Here is a 17,974-nt window from a genome sequence, read left to right on the forward strand (position 1 = left end):
CAAAATAAATTTAAAAAATGCACATCATAATTTAACGGTAATTTGTTAAGCTATCTAGCTATTTCAAACATTAATCTTAGCTAATGTGACAGGAGCTCTTTACGTAACACTGGATAAATGCCACACCATTCGTGCAGTGGCCCTTTAAATTGAATGGCATGTCCGCCGAGCTATCGCAGTCGGGATTCCTTTCCAAGGCGGCAAGGTTTAGCGCTACTAGAGCAAATGAGAAGCCGGCCAGGAAGGGATGGTGGCGACGGGACCAATCACAGAGAAATTCCGCTTCCCAATGACGCAGATGGAAAGTAGGCGGGGCTAAAGGTACCGGCATTTTATTCCGCCGCTGAACCCCCTTTCCAATCAGATTCTACTCTCTGGCGCAGGTGGGCGGGGAAAATAATACTGACAGCCAGGGTAACCAATTAGAGTTTCGGGACGCGGTTTATATAAGGCTTCCTGAGCAGCGGAGTATAGTAGAGTGATTTGAACGAGGTCTCGCTGGGCAATCGGTGAAAGCCCGTAGGGTGGTAGTTAATACTGCAGGTTTTTCTTTTTTACAGAAAAAAAGATAAAAGTTTGTTTTCGGTTCGCGTAAATAAAACGAAGAAATCTGCTTGTAGGAGAGAAGAAGCGAAAGACCAGCACGACGTTCTCTTGAAACTTTCTGACAAAGTCTTTTTTTTTCCTGTGCTCCGCTTATTTTTTTTCTAGTAACTATCTGTCTTTTTGCCGCGAGATTGAGGGTTATTGTGACTTGTTAAGAGAACGACGGTTATAATATAGGACGCTTTTTTTTTTTTTTTTTTTTACTGCGAGACGTTGAGCGCGCGAGGGGGCGTGTGCGTATCGCCGTCTGTGCACTCGCGCACGCGCGCGCTAGCCACTGTGCGACCCTGCGAGCAAGACCAGAGCTGTCCCAAGGGGCTGCCCAACCTGCGCCAGCATGACGTCAACGCCGCCGGTAGCCATCGAGGACTCGCGCCGCTTCAGCGTGCTCTCCTGGCAGCAGGTGCAGAGGCTGGACTCCATCCTGGGCGAGAGCGTGCCCGTGCACGGGCGCGGCAACTTCCCCACGCTTGCTGTGCCCCCGCGACAGATCGTGCAGGTATTGGACGTGCCGGGGTTGGGCATGGGGGAGGCGTGGTGCGCACGCCATCCGCGTATGTGCTTGCGAGGTCTCTAGTGCTGGTTTCCCGCAGCCCGGCTGCGTAATTCGTTGCTGAGATGTGGAGGAGCTGAGAACTTGCAGGCGAGCGGAAAGGGATAGGGGCTATGAAACTTGGCGCGGATCATCCATGCCTTCTCAGTTTCTTTCTAGTTTAACTTTCTTTGGAACACGATTTCTGGTCGCACCGACTCGTTTTTCTTTTACTGGGTTTTGGGTGGTTTGTTAATATGGTAGGTTTAACTATATCTCCAGTTCTGTGTATCTGCAAGTTATTTCTTCCTAACTAGCTTTATAGAAACGGGCTCTTCTAGTATTCCCATCCACTCATCTGCTAGTCTACAATCCCTACCACGCCTGCAGAGATCTCCTGATAGAAACGTAGAAACATGGTTGAACATGTCTGAAGTCCTTATCTATGGCTCTTACCTTTGCCCAAGGTGTTATCTTTTATTACTATCTAGATGGTTCTAACTGGATACGGGGCGTGGCTTACAAGAGCTCTCCCCCACTCCTATGGACACAGAATGAAAAAGTAAATCGGGCTCACAGTGAGTCAGCGGTTCTAGAAAACTTTAAACATTGATATCATGTTTCTAACTGAATTCTTATTCTGCTGGCTCATAGTTACGTAAAATGACCACTTGATCTATCTAGTCTGCCCTTCTATGCCTGCCTACTGTAAGGTCTTAATTTATTATCTTCTCCTTTCCCTTCTTTGCTATTATCATTCCTTTAGATTAATCTGGTACTTGGCTTCTGCAATGGGCTTGGTGAAAAACTTAACACTTTGTTTCTCTCCTTTCAACTTCATTATGAAATTTGAGACAGTGTCAGATATAGAAAGAAGAAATCTGTTTTTGGTGTGGAATTATACGTTTTCTGATACCAATTAGTACAATGCAGTTTTTTTTATTATATGTTTATTAGATTTTAACAATATTTATAAACAAATAAACTTTGCATGGAAATTCTGCATAAGATTACATATAAGAAATATATTTTCTCCTTACATCATCAAACAGGATATATATATATATATATTTTCTTTCCGCTATTCCAAAGAAATATTTGGAGAGGAGATAGAAACAACACACGGGAGAAAATTTAGGAAACAATTAACAAGTAAAGCACTCCTGCACCTACCTATCTTTAAATGCACGGGTAACTTACGGCACGACCCTTTGGCATCTAAGAATTCTCTCAAATGATCAGGATTATAAAATACATATACGTTCCCAGAGTATTTAATTACACATCTTGCTGGATATCTTAAAAGAAATTCTGCCCCCAGAGTTTTAGTACTATAAAAAAACTAGTAGTAATTTGCCCACTAAGTTCTTTATTTGTGGGAGGTGGTTTTATGGGTTACATGAGACAGGGTTTCTTATCCTTATGACATACCTAGCTAGAGCAGTTTTTAGTGAGCGTATCTCTCCTTATGTAAAGAATGTGGAAGATCTTGATCTTGCAAAAGCCTCAGACCCCTAAAACAAAACACTACATCTAACGTGTGGAAGTTGTAACCATTTTTTTTCTAAAATGAAACTTCCTTAACGCTCTTAAATAGTTTATCAAAGCTTTGCAGTTTTGTTCTTTCCCTATCAACTATTCTGCTTAATATCAGTACTAGCTGTGGGATGGGAAAGGTCATGATAGCTTTATATGCTTTTATAGTATTTCAAAATTCAAACTTTTTTAAACCATGCAAATGCTTCTCCAACTAAAGTTATACTTGCTGAAGTGCAATTGCTAAGGCATGTCTGAGGTGGCTTATTGGCTTTTGCACATGCATTTAACAAGGGCACAACATTATTTTAGTAATTTTAATACTAGACCTTCAGGCATGTCTACAATGTTAAACAATTGGCATAAGCTTATATGCAGTGACTGGTTGTCTGCATAATGTGCATGTAGTGCACTAATATTACTCTTGATAATGAGCAAGTGTTTAACATGCATAACTAGCCTCAGATTATAAGACATGAAATATTTCACTCTGCAGGTAACCTTCATTTGTTCATACCAATCTTTGTATAAGATCTGAATTCATCTACCTTTTGCAATATTCTTTAAACTTCAGTTACTATAGAAGTGTGGTGTCCATAGCCTTTGAAGTCGGGTATGGGTAAGTGGCAGGAGTTTATCAAGATAAAGGTCCTATTCAGATGTGAATAGTTGTGAGTTGACATGATATATATAATTGTTGAAAGGATTCCTGAAGGTGTCTCCACTTGCAGATAGTATGTCTGGAGAAAAGTAAATTGTTAAAGTACAGTTTCATAATGTACATTTTTGTGCATGTAGTCATACCACTGTGGTGTCTGGTCCTGTGAGATCTCTAGCTAAGTAAGGGACCAATATCATAAGGTGTGCTTGGCATAATACAGTTTAACCTGCAATTGTATGCATTTATACACAATTCCTACTGCCAGTGCAGCAAGCAGTTGTATGCACAATGTGCATATAGCTTAGATGCAGAATATGACTTTAATAGGTTATCACCCATGCAAATGATATAGACTATTAACCCCCAATGCAAAGGTATACTGACCATGCTTTCCTAGCACTGGAAACTTAACTCCTAGTCAGTGTGAAGCTTTTTTTGTTTCCCCCCCCCCCCCCCCCCAGGGATGATAATCTATAGGCAGAAACTCAAGTTCTGCTGCTGGGACCTGTAATCTGCATTTTATGCATAGAAAACTGTGCCTAAACTTTTTTTTTTTTTTCCTGCCAGCATTAATGTGCAGAAGGCAGTGTGCATCTTAACTTGTTTGTGTGCTTGTAACAATGCATTAGCATACTATTTGATTACTGCATTGGGAGCTATACTTCTCCACATGGGTTAGTGAACTGAATTTCAGCACAGTTTTACCATGCTCCTTGCATTAAGCCTAAGGGTGATTCAATTTCCTACTTGGCTAAAAGACTGCAGGGAAGCAGGACAAACCTATTGCTCAACTTGAAGGGGGAAGAGTGTTTCAAGATAGTCAGTGTTGCAGAAATTTGCCCATTGTTGTTTGGATGTCCTACCTTTTACAGGTACTGGACTTTGAATCCCTATTTAGCAAACGTCATCACATGTTCAGTAGATGGCATTTCAGATAACTCCCATCATTTTTTGTCAAAGGTCTACAGGAATTGTGCAGGTTAAATCTGTATACACCCAAGGCATTTTATTCTGACAGCTGAATCTTGCTTGGCCCTAGCACAGCAGCTAAGTTTTGGTCCCCATTTTTGTTTTTGGGTCTGGGGAGGGTCATTTCGGTCCACTCCCCAGATCAGAAAACTTATTATTCTTTCTGTGGGGGGGGACACCCAAAAAAAACCCCATCCCAACCTTTAAATTTAACTACAATCCCCCCTCCAAGACCTGCCAAAAGTCCCTGGTGGTCCAGCAGGGGTCCAGGAGCGATCTCCTGCACTTGGGCCGTTGGCTGCCAGTAATCAAAATGGCGCAGACGACCCTTTTGCCCTTACTATGTCACAGGTGCCGTTGGCACCATTTTGATTACTGGCAGCCGATGGCCCAAGTGCAGGAGATCACTCCCGGACCTCTGCTGGACCACCAGGGACTGTTGGCAGGTCTTGGAGGTTGGGGGGACTGTATTTTTTTAATTTTCTAATATTCGCTCCATAACACACACAGATATTTACCCCCCACTTTTGGGGGTGGGGAAGTGGATCTTGTGGAGCAAAAAATACAGTAGGTCTGAGAAGGTGGCACTATTCAGGTTTTTATTAACTCGTTAGTAATAAACACTTAAAACACTGCATTTCTAATCTAGATACACCAGTGTCAAGTCAAGCCTGGGTAGACTAGAGGTGAATCACTTCTCTAAAGACTGCAGAGTCCTTTGTATTCTCATCAGTCACATGTAGAAGCAGTGATTTTTCTCTTCATATTTGCTGTAAGGCAATCCAGATACTGTTTGGATGTGTTCAGGGAAACTCAACTGAAAGCATAAACATAGGCTTACTGAAATCAAGCTGCCCATCCAGTGCTCAGTTTGATATGGTTACTGTTGGGGGGGGTTTGGGGGTTGGTCTTTGAACAGTTATCTGGGAGTTTAACCTGTAGTATGATTACAGGACTCCTTTCTAGCAAACCTAGGGCCTGACTTACTAAGGCTTTTCTCCCATTCTGTCAGTAAATGAGGCCCTTAGAACAATTAGTGCATGGTACTGCACACATTTGAAATGTCAGCAGTAATGTCCATTAAGATTTTACTCAACTGATCTGTGGATTTCTCGGGATTTTTTGGTTTTTAACTTAAGGGCTCACTTACTAAGCTGTGATGTGGGGGGAGGTATTCCCCTCCCCATGAAAAAATATTGCAGGGATGTGAATGCAGATACCCTTTGAATGGGGCCTCCATCTGCCCCTTCTTAATGTGCCAAAATACCCTCCAGGGTTGTCAGATCCCATCACTGTCTTTCAAGGAGGCCCTACACAAAAAGCAAAAATCCTTTGTGCGGTGATACCATACCCCCTCCCTTCCATAGAATTAAATCCCTGCTGTCTAGTGGCCTCGAGTAAAAAGAAGTCCCTGGTAGTCTAGTGAGCCACTCCCTCACCCCATACCTTGTCTAAATGTAGTTTGGAGTACTTCCTAGACTCTGGGTTGGTTGCAGTGTTCCAAAATGGCACCAACCAGCCTCTGGCGTCATCCCATGACTTGATTCTGTGGAAGGTGTTAAGGGGGTGGGGGTACTTCCACACCATCAAAGGGATTTTTTTTACTTTATGCATGGTTGTCTTGACAGGAGAAAAGGTCTGCCAAGACCCCCCCAAAGGATGATATACTTTGAGGATCATGTCTAGGCTTTTTGGCCCTTTAAGGAACATCTAGGACCATTGGGATGCACTTTAGTGTCTGATGCCCCTGCATTGTTAAATACAGCTTACTTATATGGCAAGCTGCATCTTATTTACATAAGGCTTCCTATGCAAAGCAGCTAACTTCACTAGGGGCAGAACTAAAAAGTACAATATAGCAAGAGATGGGCATATTGTCTAGAACACTTGCATGCATTATATCCTTACTGCACTTCAGTAAGTGGTTCAAGTTCCACGGTCGCTCCTTGTGACCTTGGACAAGTCACTTTTAACCTCCATTGCCTCAGGTATAAACTTAGGGGCCAATGCAACAAATTTTGCAGAAAGTGGGCACTGACTCTTCACAAGGGGGGTGCCATGCAATATGCAAATTAGGGGGTTGCAGAGACTGCTGGTAAACTGTCCTCATAACTCAGCGGTCTGCAGAGATGTGTTTTTATTGAAGTACTGAAAAGCAGTTTTTTCTGCTCTTCTGTACTTCTACGTGCGCTCAGCTATTAACACCTGCTCCAGGAAGGTGTTAATATCTGAGCGATAAATGTGCGTCTGAGAAGCACACTTATTTTGAATGCGGAATGATTGAGTAATAGCCTCATTCACATGCATTTGCATGTGATGAGTGCTAACTCATTCACTCCGCATTGGATACGTGTTAATTAGGCACTAATCCCCCTATTGCATTAGGGGGTGGATTAGCACCTATTGAACCAACAGCGGGTTAGTGTGCTTGTGTGAGCGCTGTATTGCATTGGCCCCTTAGATTGTAAGCCCTCTGGGGATAGGGAAACATCTACAGTACCTGAATGTAATCTGCTTTGAAGAGTGAAAAGCAGAAGGCAAAAATCTAAACATGCATGAAAATAAAGGTCATTAAACAGGTTTAACTTTAATACATTTCTTTATTAGCTTTTGGGAGTTAACACTCTCTTCTCCAGTCTAAACAATGGGTGAGCAAAGATAACTGCCAGAAAATACAAGTGAATCATAGAATACATTACAATAGTAATGTATCAGTAAAATCACTAATTGACACCCTCCTTGCATGTCCTTTGTAATATATTCAGATTCACTTGTATTCTGGCAATGACCTTTTTTTTTGCTCTTATTCTCAGGCGATGCAATAAAGTGCACCCAGCCTAATTCACAGGTTAATGTCTAGTTGGATGCGCGAGACTAACACCTGATGCAATAAGGGGATTAGTGCGTACAAAACACATGCCCGAACTGCTTAGCTGATGGCACTCATCACATCTAAATTCCATATAGATGAGGATGATATCCCCTGATGCACAAACTCCCTAGGCACCCAGTGCACACTTAACATGCCAAACTTTAACATCAGCTCTGGAGTGAAGTCATTCTGCGAGTGACAGGACTAAGTTTCATTGAATCTGTCTGCATTCAGGATAAGCAATGAAGGAAAACAAGCTGAATATCGCCTTCACACTACGCCTGCTGATGCAAGGAAAGGAAGATAGTAGTATCACAGTAAAGACTATGGGAAGAAAGCGGTGCTCAGGTCACCATCTCCAGAAGGCTCCAGCCCTGAAAGGATCGCTACAGTCACTAGATTTACTGATGTGGTCTTCAATGTGGGATAAAACAGATGCTCATACTGAGCACCTGTTGTAATTATGGGCATCTAGCCAAGTCTACAAAGTTTCATAGACTTCAAAATTTGAATGCCCTCAAATCTGAATCATTATAGCTTAAAACATTGTAAAAATCAGTAAAGTGTACTGAATGTTTTATAAGGTCAGCTCTTATCTCTATATAATGCCTTATGCCCAGACTACACATTACAGCACTTGTTGGATGGTGACTTGTCAGAACCAATAGAACATGTGCCATGTTGGAAAGCTTGGCACAGTACTATCTATAAACAGAATTTCAGAAAACTTTGAATTTAGGCCTAAGTCTTGACTCATGATTGAATGCTTTAATGTCCAAGAGAACCTTTGTAATCTTTAGTGAAAAACCTCACTAGTAGTCCTTGAAAGCTACTTGCAACTCCAAAGCCTTGAGTTAATATATATTTTTTTTTGTCTGAAGGATCATGTCAGTTTGTATGCTATAGTAATTGTATAGTAGCTTTCATTGAGGATACCACACTGAGCTGTGTAAAATACAAAAGTAAACTTTTTTTTTAGTAAGTTCTTAGTTAAGACAGTGGGCTTCAGGTCAAGTCTAACTGCTTGAAATACTCTCTTAAACCTTCCTGCAGTGAGTCATACTCTGGTCTTTGCATGCATTGTGTTGTGAAGGTAGACATGGTGGCTTGCATCCTGGGCTAGACTAGTACTATGTTGGAACAGCAATGCATGCACATTTTCTTAAAGCATTTCTAATAGCAAAACTACTCGACTTCCTGTATATTCAAGCTATGAAGTGGTGATAGTGACAAATATTGGATTACTTGATCATGACATCTAATTTTTATATGCAAGTAGGAGCAGCGTAGGCTTATTTTATAAGCAATCCCTAAATCTCTTTAGTCTTTGGATTTAAAAATGTTCACTTTGTAAATTTATGTACATAGTTAAGACAGAAAAATACAAGCCTCAAAGGTGAACATTGGTTTCATATAGACCCTCTATCAGGTGCTAAAGCAATGATACCAATTTACAGCATCCATTATATGGACTTAATGCTAACTCTTTTCTTTTGGCAGTAGGAAGGACAGGGCATAGATAAACTTCAGAATTCATGAGACTAGTTATGCTGAACCTAGGTTTTCGAGGTATTCCCATGTTTCTCACACCCCCACCTAAGGGGTAGTTCAATCTTATTCCCACACCTTGTCCTCTGCAGAACAGTTTTACCTACAGTCTGCCCATTTTTGTGCACAAACTGTACACAATTTTCATTAATCCTGTTGAAGTTATTGCATATAGTAGAGTGCCTTATAAGAATTAGCATAAAGCTTGTTTTGTATGTTGAAAGATGTCATATGTAATCTCTAGTTGGGTTACATACAATAAATATTTAATGTTGAATGATGCTGGCTATTAAGTAAATATTGCTGATGAAAAATGTGCTGCTTAGCAACCATGCATAGAAACTTTATACTGAGGACACTAGCTAGTTACTCCAGTGCAGAGGTGTGCTGGTTTAACTTGTTTTCTTAACACTGGAAACTTTGTACTCCTGGTCAGAGGTGGAGTAAAGGTCCAGGGCTATTGTCAGTCTATAACTATGTACAAAAGCAGTTCTGGTGCCAGGACCTGCAACCGGGGTTTATGCAGAATAGGCTTTCTGCACAACATTTTCATGCACATAACATGATTTTTGTGCACCATCTGACTCCATGCACCATAAGTTAAAATGTGCAGTCAACCATGCTAATCACACTTTTAACTTGTGAACTATTGACTCCACCTCCAGGGAAATGAGCTCTTCCTATCTAAGGCCTTGTCTTTTGGAACTCGTTACCACTTTAGGGGGGGGTGAAGACCTAGCTGTTCATCAAGCCTTTTACAATTTCTCCTAAATCATTCTTAGACATTAGATTTTACAACTTATGTTCACAGCTCTGTATTTTTAATTTACTGACTTATACAAAAACCAAAAGGAATAAAAAATATCACCTTCATATCTGACAAATGATTTATCAAATACATTAAACACTAACTTTTGAGCATGCTAACTCCCAGTGCATTAGCATACCATTGGCTTATTGTGTTGGAGTTAAATTTTATTTTTGTGCCTGCATTAAACTGCTGAATTTCGGTACAGTCTTGGTGCATGGTTTATTACATCCCTTTGTAAGGGAAGATGGTAATAAGCAGTCATCCAATGTCTGAAGACCTGCCAGAACACATACCTTCTTATAGTTCATGAATTTAAGATTCATTGGAACCTAAACTTGTCTGATTTCAGAAGGCTATTTAAATGGATAATGAAGCCCTAGAAACAAAACTGAAGGGTGTCATGCTGGATAAAAACTGCTGAAGTAGTAACACCTGTGAAATTAAATGCTGCTTGGCATCCTGCCAAAAGCCTTGATGCTGGGAATTCTGGGAAGTACCATACAAGTCAGGACAGGGAGTTGCAGGCTTGATGTAGATAGCAGTGCAGCAGCTTTAGCATTTTAGCAAAGGAGGATTTAATGAGTTCCTGCAAGACACAAAATGGAGTTAATCAGCTTTCTGACTTGCCATACTAAGACAAGCTGATTTTAATCAAGCCTTTAAATTTATACTATTACCTATAAAAACATTTTCAGTTATGTGCATGTTCTCATGCAATGGAACTGTCTCTTAGCAAATTCTTTAAACTCAATGATAGTGAAATTATACTATAGAAAACAAATATAGCAGTCAGAATCTTAATGCCCTTAACTTTAGATTTTTAATCTAGTTCATGATCTGCCATTCTTTAAAGCTTAGTCCATTTTTCATTTTTGATCGTGTTAAGATTTAACAAAACACTGTCACATCTGAAACTCTTTGGTTTCAGAAAACTATAAAAATACTGAAAGTTGATTAAATGCAGCTCTATCTACAACAGCAATTTGTTATTCTCTGGCCTCTGGTCTATGGCAATGCAAAAGGAAGTAAATTGGCTCGACTAGATGCGTGGATTTCATGGCTCTTCTATTCTGTGGTAGGTCTGTATATTACTCTTTTATACAGCTTGTCCTGACATAGCCAATTGGATTTTGTATGGGTTCCCTGGAAGATTTTTGCCATGGTGTTAAAGTTCATGACAGCAGAAAAGGACCAAGTGGTCCATCCAGTCTGCCCAGCAAGCTTATGGCAGTATCTGCTGTGTAGATTACCCTCTTGTTTCTCTTAAGGGTAGCAACTGCTGCTCTGTGCAGTTATTCCCAAATCTTGATAATACAATGTACTGCTAGCAACATTTTTTTTCTAGATGAGCCTTTAAATTGAGGGTGGAACTCTCTGTTTATACACTTTGCCTTAGCAGTCCTTGGAGTCAGTTGAACCATTAGATGATCGAGGGGTTAAAGGGGCAATTAGAGAAGATAAGGCCATTGCAGAAAAATTAAAAACAATTTCTTTGCTTCAATGTTTACTGAAGAGGATGTTGGGGAGATAACCATATCAGGAGGTTTTCATGGGTGATTCAGATGGACTGAACCAAATCACAGTGACCCTAGAAGATGTGGTAGGCCTGATTGACAAACTGAAAAGTAAATCACCTGGACCAGATGGTATACACCCCAGGGTTCTGAAGAACTCAAATGAAATTTCAGACCTAGTTGTAAGATAATCCATTGTACCTGGAGGGTGGCTAATGTAACCCCAATATATTTAAAAAGGGTTCCAGGGGTGATCCAGGAAACTATAGACCTGTTAGCCTGACTTCAGTGCAGGAAAAATAGTGGAAAGTGTTCTAAATATCAAAATCACAGAACATATAGAAAGACATTGTTTAATGGAACAAAGTCGGCATGGCTTTACCCAAAGCAAGTCTTGCCTCACAAATCTGCTTCACTTTTTTGAAGGAGTTAATAAACCTGTAGATGTAGTATATTTGAATTTTCAGAAGGTGTTTGACAAAGTTACTCCAGAGAGGCTTCTAGGAAAAGTCAAGTCATAGGATAGGTGGCGATGTCCTTTCGTGGATTACAAACTGGCTAAAAGACAGGAAACAGTAGGATTAAATGGACAATTTTCTCAGTGGAAGGGAGTAAGCAGTAGTGCCTCAGGGATCTGTATTGAGACCTGTACTTTTCAATATATTAATGATCTGGAAAGAAATACAAGTGAGGTAATCAAATTTGCAGATACAAAATTGTTCAGAGTAGTTAAATCACAAGCAGATTGTGATAAATTGCAGGAAGACCGTCTGAGACTGGAAAATTGGGCATCCAAATGGCAGATTAAATTTAATATGGATAAGTGCAAGGTGATGCATATAAGGAAAAATAACCCATGCTGTAGTTACACAATGTTAGGTTCCATATAAGGAGCTACCACCCAAGAAAGATCTAGGCATCATAGTGGATAATACATTGAAATCGTCAGTTCAGTGTGCTGCAGCAGTCAAAAAGCAATGTTGGGAATTATTAGGGAATGGTGAATAAAATGGAAAATGTCATAATGTCTCTATCGCTCCATGGTGAGACCGCACCTTGAATACTGTGTACAATTCTAGTTGCCGCATTTAAAAAAAAGATAGTGGCGATGGAGAAGGTACAGAGAATGATGACCAAAATGATAAAGGGAATGGAACAGCTCCCCTTTGAGGAAAGACTAGAGGTTAGGACTTCAGCTTGGAGAAGAGACGGCTGAGGGGGGATATGATAGAGGTGTTAAATCATGAGGTCTAGAATGGGTTAATGTGAATCAGTTATTTACTCTTTCGGGTAATGTGGCACATTTAAAACAGAGTTCTTTTTCACTCAATGCACAATTAAACTCTGGAATTTGTTGCCAGAAGATGTGTTTAGTGCAGTTAATGTAGCTGTGTTTAAAAAAAGGATTGGATAAGCTCCTGGAGGAGAAGTCCATTACCTGCTATTAATTAAGTTTACTTAGAAAATAGCCACTGCTATTAACAACAGTAGCATGGGATAGACTTAGTTTTTGGGTACTTGCCAGGTTCTTATGGCCTGGATTGGCCACTGTAGGAAACAGGATGCTGGACTTGATGGACCCTTGGTCTGACCCAGTATGGCATGTTATGTGCTTTTTTCACTTATGTCTGCTTATCAGTACCCCAGACTGTAGAAATGTTGGTTGTCATCTGAATGTAATGTTACAGTTCAACACTCATTCCTGTACTTTAGTTCTGACATGCAGCAGTCTTAGTTGGGTGTTCATCCTTGTAACTTTACTTCACTTCTACTTATGCTAGTGTGTGAACAAACACTTGCTGACACATAAGCATGATTTCTTACTGCTTTTTAAATTAAGTTCATAAGTTGTGACCAATAAATTGGTTTTCCCTAGGATATTTTCTGTTTAGCATAACTCCTGTAACCAGGCTTTCTTTATATCTACAGGTGGTTCGAAGCCGTTTGGAAGCTAAAGGCATTATTGTTCATAATGTAAGACTTAATGGTTCTGCAGCCAGCCACGTGCTACATCACAACAGTGGACTGGGCTACAAAGATCTTGACCTCATTTTTGCTGTGGATCTTAAGAGTGAAGATGCATTTCAGATGGTGAAAGATGTGGTCTTGGACTGTCTCCTGGACTTCCTACCAGAGGGAGTCAACAAGGATAAGATCACTCCCATGACACTGAAGGAAGCCTATGTTCAGAAGCTTGTAAAAGTATGTACAGAAACAGATCGTTGGAGCCTCATTTCTCTTTCCAACAACAGTGGGAAAAATGTAGAGCTGAAATTTGTGGACTCCCTTAGACGGCAGTTTGAGTTCAGTGTGGATTCCTTCCAAATTATTTTGGACTCTCTGTTGCTATTCAGTGAGTGTTCTGAAAATCCTATGTCCCAGAACTTCCACCCAACAGTGACTGGCGAGAGTGTGTATGGTGACTTTGAGGAAGCAATGGATCATCTCAAAAATGGCATCATTGCAACCAGGAATCCTGAAGAAATTCGGGGTGGTGGACTTTTGAAATACTGCAACCTCCTTGTGAGGGGATTCAAGCCAGAATCTGAGGCAGACATGAAGGCTCTGCAGAGGTATATGTGCTCAAGGTACTTCATAGACTTCCCTGACATTGGAGAGCAGCAAAGGAAACTGGAGTGCTATCTGCAGAATCACTTTGTAGGGATGGAGAGCAAAAGGTATGACTGCCTAATGACTCTCCACAGAGTGGTGAATGAAAGTACAGTCTGCCTAATGGGGCATGAAAGGAGACAAACACTTAATCTCATTGCCATGCTTGCTGTTGGCATCCTGTCTGAGCAAAGCATCATTCCTGCAGCAACTAATGTGACATGTTACTACCAGCCAGCACCATATGTCAGTGAAATTAATTTCAACAATTACTATGTTACTCGGGTGCAGCCCCTTCTACCATGCAACCATGCCTACCCAACATGGCTACCTTGTAACTGAGCCTGGTGGCCACAATGCAGAAATGCTCTACACTTGGTTCTGGAAACAGTTTCCAAAGCCAGGAGAAGCAATACATCAAATGGAAGTGACTCATTTTTTTTTCCCCATCAATATCACTGTGCTCCTGTGATTATTGGAACAAGCTCCTTATGTACTGAAACAAGTTGTCAACCTCTAAATCACTCCCACTGAATGAGATTGAGAGATTAATAGAATGCATGACGTCCAAATTGATCTGAATGTCTTGTCAGAATATGGACAATTTAGGATGGAATTGGTGTATGAAAGTGTTCTGAGCTGTAGAGAAGCTGCCAGTGGCAGATCATGTTTTGAAGGACCAAATTAAATTCTTGTACAATAAGTGCCTGTAATGGTTAAGCTCTTTTTTTTACTGTCACAATCCTTTCTGGGACTGTTATCTATTGGTATGTCTCAAAGTTTAGTATTGTATACAGGGGTGGGTGGGGAAGAACTTGTCTGCCATTAAAATGGCTCCAACAGGTCTGCTTCCAAAACTGTTTGGATGTAAAATGTTTGTGCTGATGCCTTGATTTTAAGCTAATGTGCTAGAGAACCTTAAGTTGGAAGAATTTAAACCACAGGGTTCTTGGTTGTCTCTGCTTTTGTCTTGGCACTTAATGGCAAAACTATTGCAAATGTCATGTATATTGATAGCTGTCAATTTAGCATTAACATAGCTTAATCTACAAAAGATTTGGTGTGGTATAGTCTCCCTCAGTTTTCTGGCATATCTTCCTGGGGTCTGATTACTCCCTGCTAGATCAAGAAAAATACTTTGTTCAATATTTTACACTGTAATTACTTCTAAAGGATGAATGACTTTAAAAGCTGTAGCCTTTTTCTAACAATTACATACCAGAGCAGCTATGCAAAGAATACTACAGTTTTTTCCCCTATCTGTTCTCCTGGTCCTACTTTAGAGGGTCATGATGTAGAAGCAAGTCTCTGCAGGTAAATTCATCCTGGTAGTTTAAGGTAAGCCTTGGGTGGATCTGAGGGCAGTGAATCATTTCACTATGGATGCCTGATGGAGCTTGGGTGTAACTTGTTAATGCAATGACTTTGAAGTTGCTGTGTTCTCACCCTCACCCCATTTGTGGGTTTGGTAGGATCTGTCTTAAACAGTGCCCTCCTTTCTTGGCCCTATGTCCCTCATCTCTGTATATGATTCTTGGCACATACACACCAGGTCTGTCAATGCAGTGGGTTTTGAGCTTCCTACTATTGAGCAAACCTATTGGAGTCTGAAGAGTAGAGGGTGATCAACTCAATCATATAGGCATCAAGCCTAAGAAGGGAATTCTCTAGGCCTTTTGTAAAGGCTGGGGTGAAAGACTTGCCAACTATAAAACTTGGGGTTAGTCAAAGCAGTGGATCTCAGATTGTAGGTGCTTCAGAACTTAGTGTTGGCTTTTATAAGTTTGATACTAAGCTGACAATTTAAGAGCATTAAAACCACAATACCTTTCTTGTACAGTGCATCCTATGTCAGATTTAACCTAGTCAGATCCTGACAATCCTGCATAGAACACTTGATTACCAGTTGTAAGAATACAGATTATGGGTACAGTAATTGATGTGCCTTAGCAGCTACATCTGACTCTCTCATGTAAGGTTTTCTGTGTTAATTCCTCCTGACCCAAAGGGACAGGATTCTAAATACATAGCTCCTTGTATTGATCCTACATACGAAAATCCATAGCTTCCTTCCTTCCTACAAAGTCAACAGCAAGAAGAGGTTGAAAGGTGATGCTTGTCTGAATAACATGGACTTCTTTAAAGCAAGGCTTAAACCAGACTTGGGTTGCTAGCACTGGTATAAACTTGTAGCATACTTTTTTGTTTATCAGATTTCATATTAAATGTTGCACATACTTGTCATGCCCTCTGCAAGAGAGCAGTTACTCTTGTTTGGTTATACTTGGTACTAGATAAAAGTTGTCTTATTTTTTTTTTGAACCAGGAAGGTGAAGGCAAGCTATAAATCAGCAAATTGGTCTATATATTAGTGTGCCTTGTATGTGCAAAATGGTAGCTATCTCTCAACTATACCATATCCTTTTATAGATACCTCCAAACAACTTTAAAAAGTTTTCTCCCTTCTCTAAAGATTCATCAATAACAGTACAGCCTTCTTGACTGGGTGAATTGTACACTTTTTTTAAAATAAATTCTGCTCCTGGGCCCTTTAAGGTAGCATCAGCTTACTTATACCTGCCAGAGATGAAAAATAACCTTTATGCTACACCCAGTCAAGCAGTGCAGGAGGCTAGCTTGATAGTGCTGAGTACTAGGCTATTGTGCTATGTATCTATGCTAATCTTTGGCCATACTAAACAGCTGCATGCCTGTGAGCTCCAGTGCACTTCTCTTACCACACTAATGCACATTTGTGTTCTTCACTGAGATGTAAGGTTCCATTTTTCTGAAACAGCAAAAGTTAGATGGCCTAACTGATCCTGGTGCTGGCTTTCATGTACCAGCTCCTTATTTAGAATTTGTCATAAACAAATACAATGTATTTAACTGCTTGTTTTACCTACATGAGGTGAATTTTTGTAATGAGACTGAGGGGGGTTTTGTATTACAATATTTGCATGTGAGCTTAACTATGACAAGACTGGACTTATTTTTGTGACTTTACCTTTTAGAAAAATGGCAGATTCTGGCCCTTGCCATAACTTATTTGCTAGATGCAGATTCTTCTATTTTGCAGTTTGGCATTGCTCTTATAACACTATCAAAAGCTAGAAGAGATGGCAGGGTTACAGGACTACCACCCCCATACTCACTGTACGACAGTATGAAGCCTGCCTGCTCCAATACAATGCTACCCTCCTGTGGAGGAGCAGAGCTGGCTGGCAGAAGCCTGCACCTTTAATTGCTCAAACTAGAACTTGACCAAAAACTAGTAAGGGGTTTTTCAATGGGCTATAAATGGCTTCTTGGACCCTGCTCTTGCCTGCTTCCATCAACCCTTGCTACCTAAATGACCTGTTTTTGTTTTGAATTACAGTATATAAACAATGAAGTCTGCTAAAACTTTCAATTAGGGGTGCTTAATGCTGAAAGCTGAATTAAACTTCCCCTTACAGCTCCATCACAAAAGTACTTACTCTGTATCTTTTCTTCCACGCTACTGCTTGACTGTTAAAGGGAAGTCTTTTACCTGAAGAAGTGGCTATAGCTTTTGCAATAAGTTACTTCAGTCTGTCATGGTCTAATTTTGCTGTAACTTTCTAAACTCTCTCCCATCTGTTCAGTTACACCCCTTAAAGTAATTGCAATATTTTTCTATGCAATTTGTAGCTTATAGAAGTCAGAAGTAGCTTCAGTCTATAAGTTTGCCTTTCTTCTTGCTGAGTTCTATATCCAAACTCTGTAAGGTGGGGGGGAGGGAGGATGGACATGCTCAACCTGTTTTGAACCCTATTTTTGTTAAATTATAAAATATATTTTCTCATACTGTGTCTTGTCTTTATTTTTACAAAATGTAGACTACCTGCTTAATTTTTTATATTAAAATATTCTTTGAGCTGAGGTCTAGATGTGCTATTTCCAGTTTAAGCATTAAAGCCATTTGCTCTTAGCAGCATTAGAAAAGCAGCACCCTTGTGTTAAACATCTAGCAGAGCACTAGTTTAACAGCTAAACTCTTCTGAAGGACAAAAACTGGGTTCTGTGCCCTAGTTCCTATTAGGATACATTGAGGCAGTAGGGGCATGGCTTCAGAGCAGGGCTGGGAAGAGATGCTCACTCCTGTCAGTGCGCAGGAGCAGAGAAGCACAGCATTGCTGATACTAACCTCTACTCTTATAGCTCCAGTCCTAACGTAAGAGGGTATGCTGCTCTTAGCTCCTGTAGGAGCTACCTTGGTAGGATAGTGTGCAAACAGTGCCAGTATAAAGTACTGCTATGTAGCAGCCCCCTCTAATCCATGCTCTCCAACCTG

At 40.5% G+C, this 17,974-nt stretch overlaps 1 protein-coding gene across 2 annotated transcripts; it reads left to right on the forward strand.

Annotated features, from left to right (window-relative positions):
- Positions 1-463: 463 nt before the first annotated feature.
- On the forward strand, positions 464-17,607 carry TENT5B (terminal nucleotidyltransferase 5B). 2 transcript variants are annotated; one of them, XM_029619894.1, is made up of 2 exons: positions 464-1,105; positions 12,979-17,607. In XM_029619894.1, exons 1-2 carry the CDS (start codon positions 944-946, stop codon positions 13,999-14,001), a joined length of 1,185 nt encoding a protein of 394 aa, XP_029475754.1. In that variant the 5' UTR covers positions 464-943; the 3' UTR covers positions 14,002-17,607. The 2 variants fall into 2 exon arrangements, with proteins under 2 accessions (XP_029475754.1, XP_029475755.1); XM_029619895.1 differs by lacking the exon at positions 464-1,105 and adding an exon at positions 1,191-1,398.
- The last annotated feature ends 367 nt before the right edge of the window (positions 17,608-17,974 follow it).

The sequence above is a fragment of the Rhinatrema bivittatum genome, chromosome 11, assembly GCF_901001135.1.
Source record: "Rhinatrema bivittatum chromosome 11, aRhiBiv1.1, whole genome shotgun sequence".
Taxonomy (NCBI): Eukaryota; Metazoa; Chordata; class Amphibia; order Gymnophiona; family Rhinatrematidae; genus Rhinatrema; species Rhinatrema bivittatum.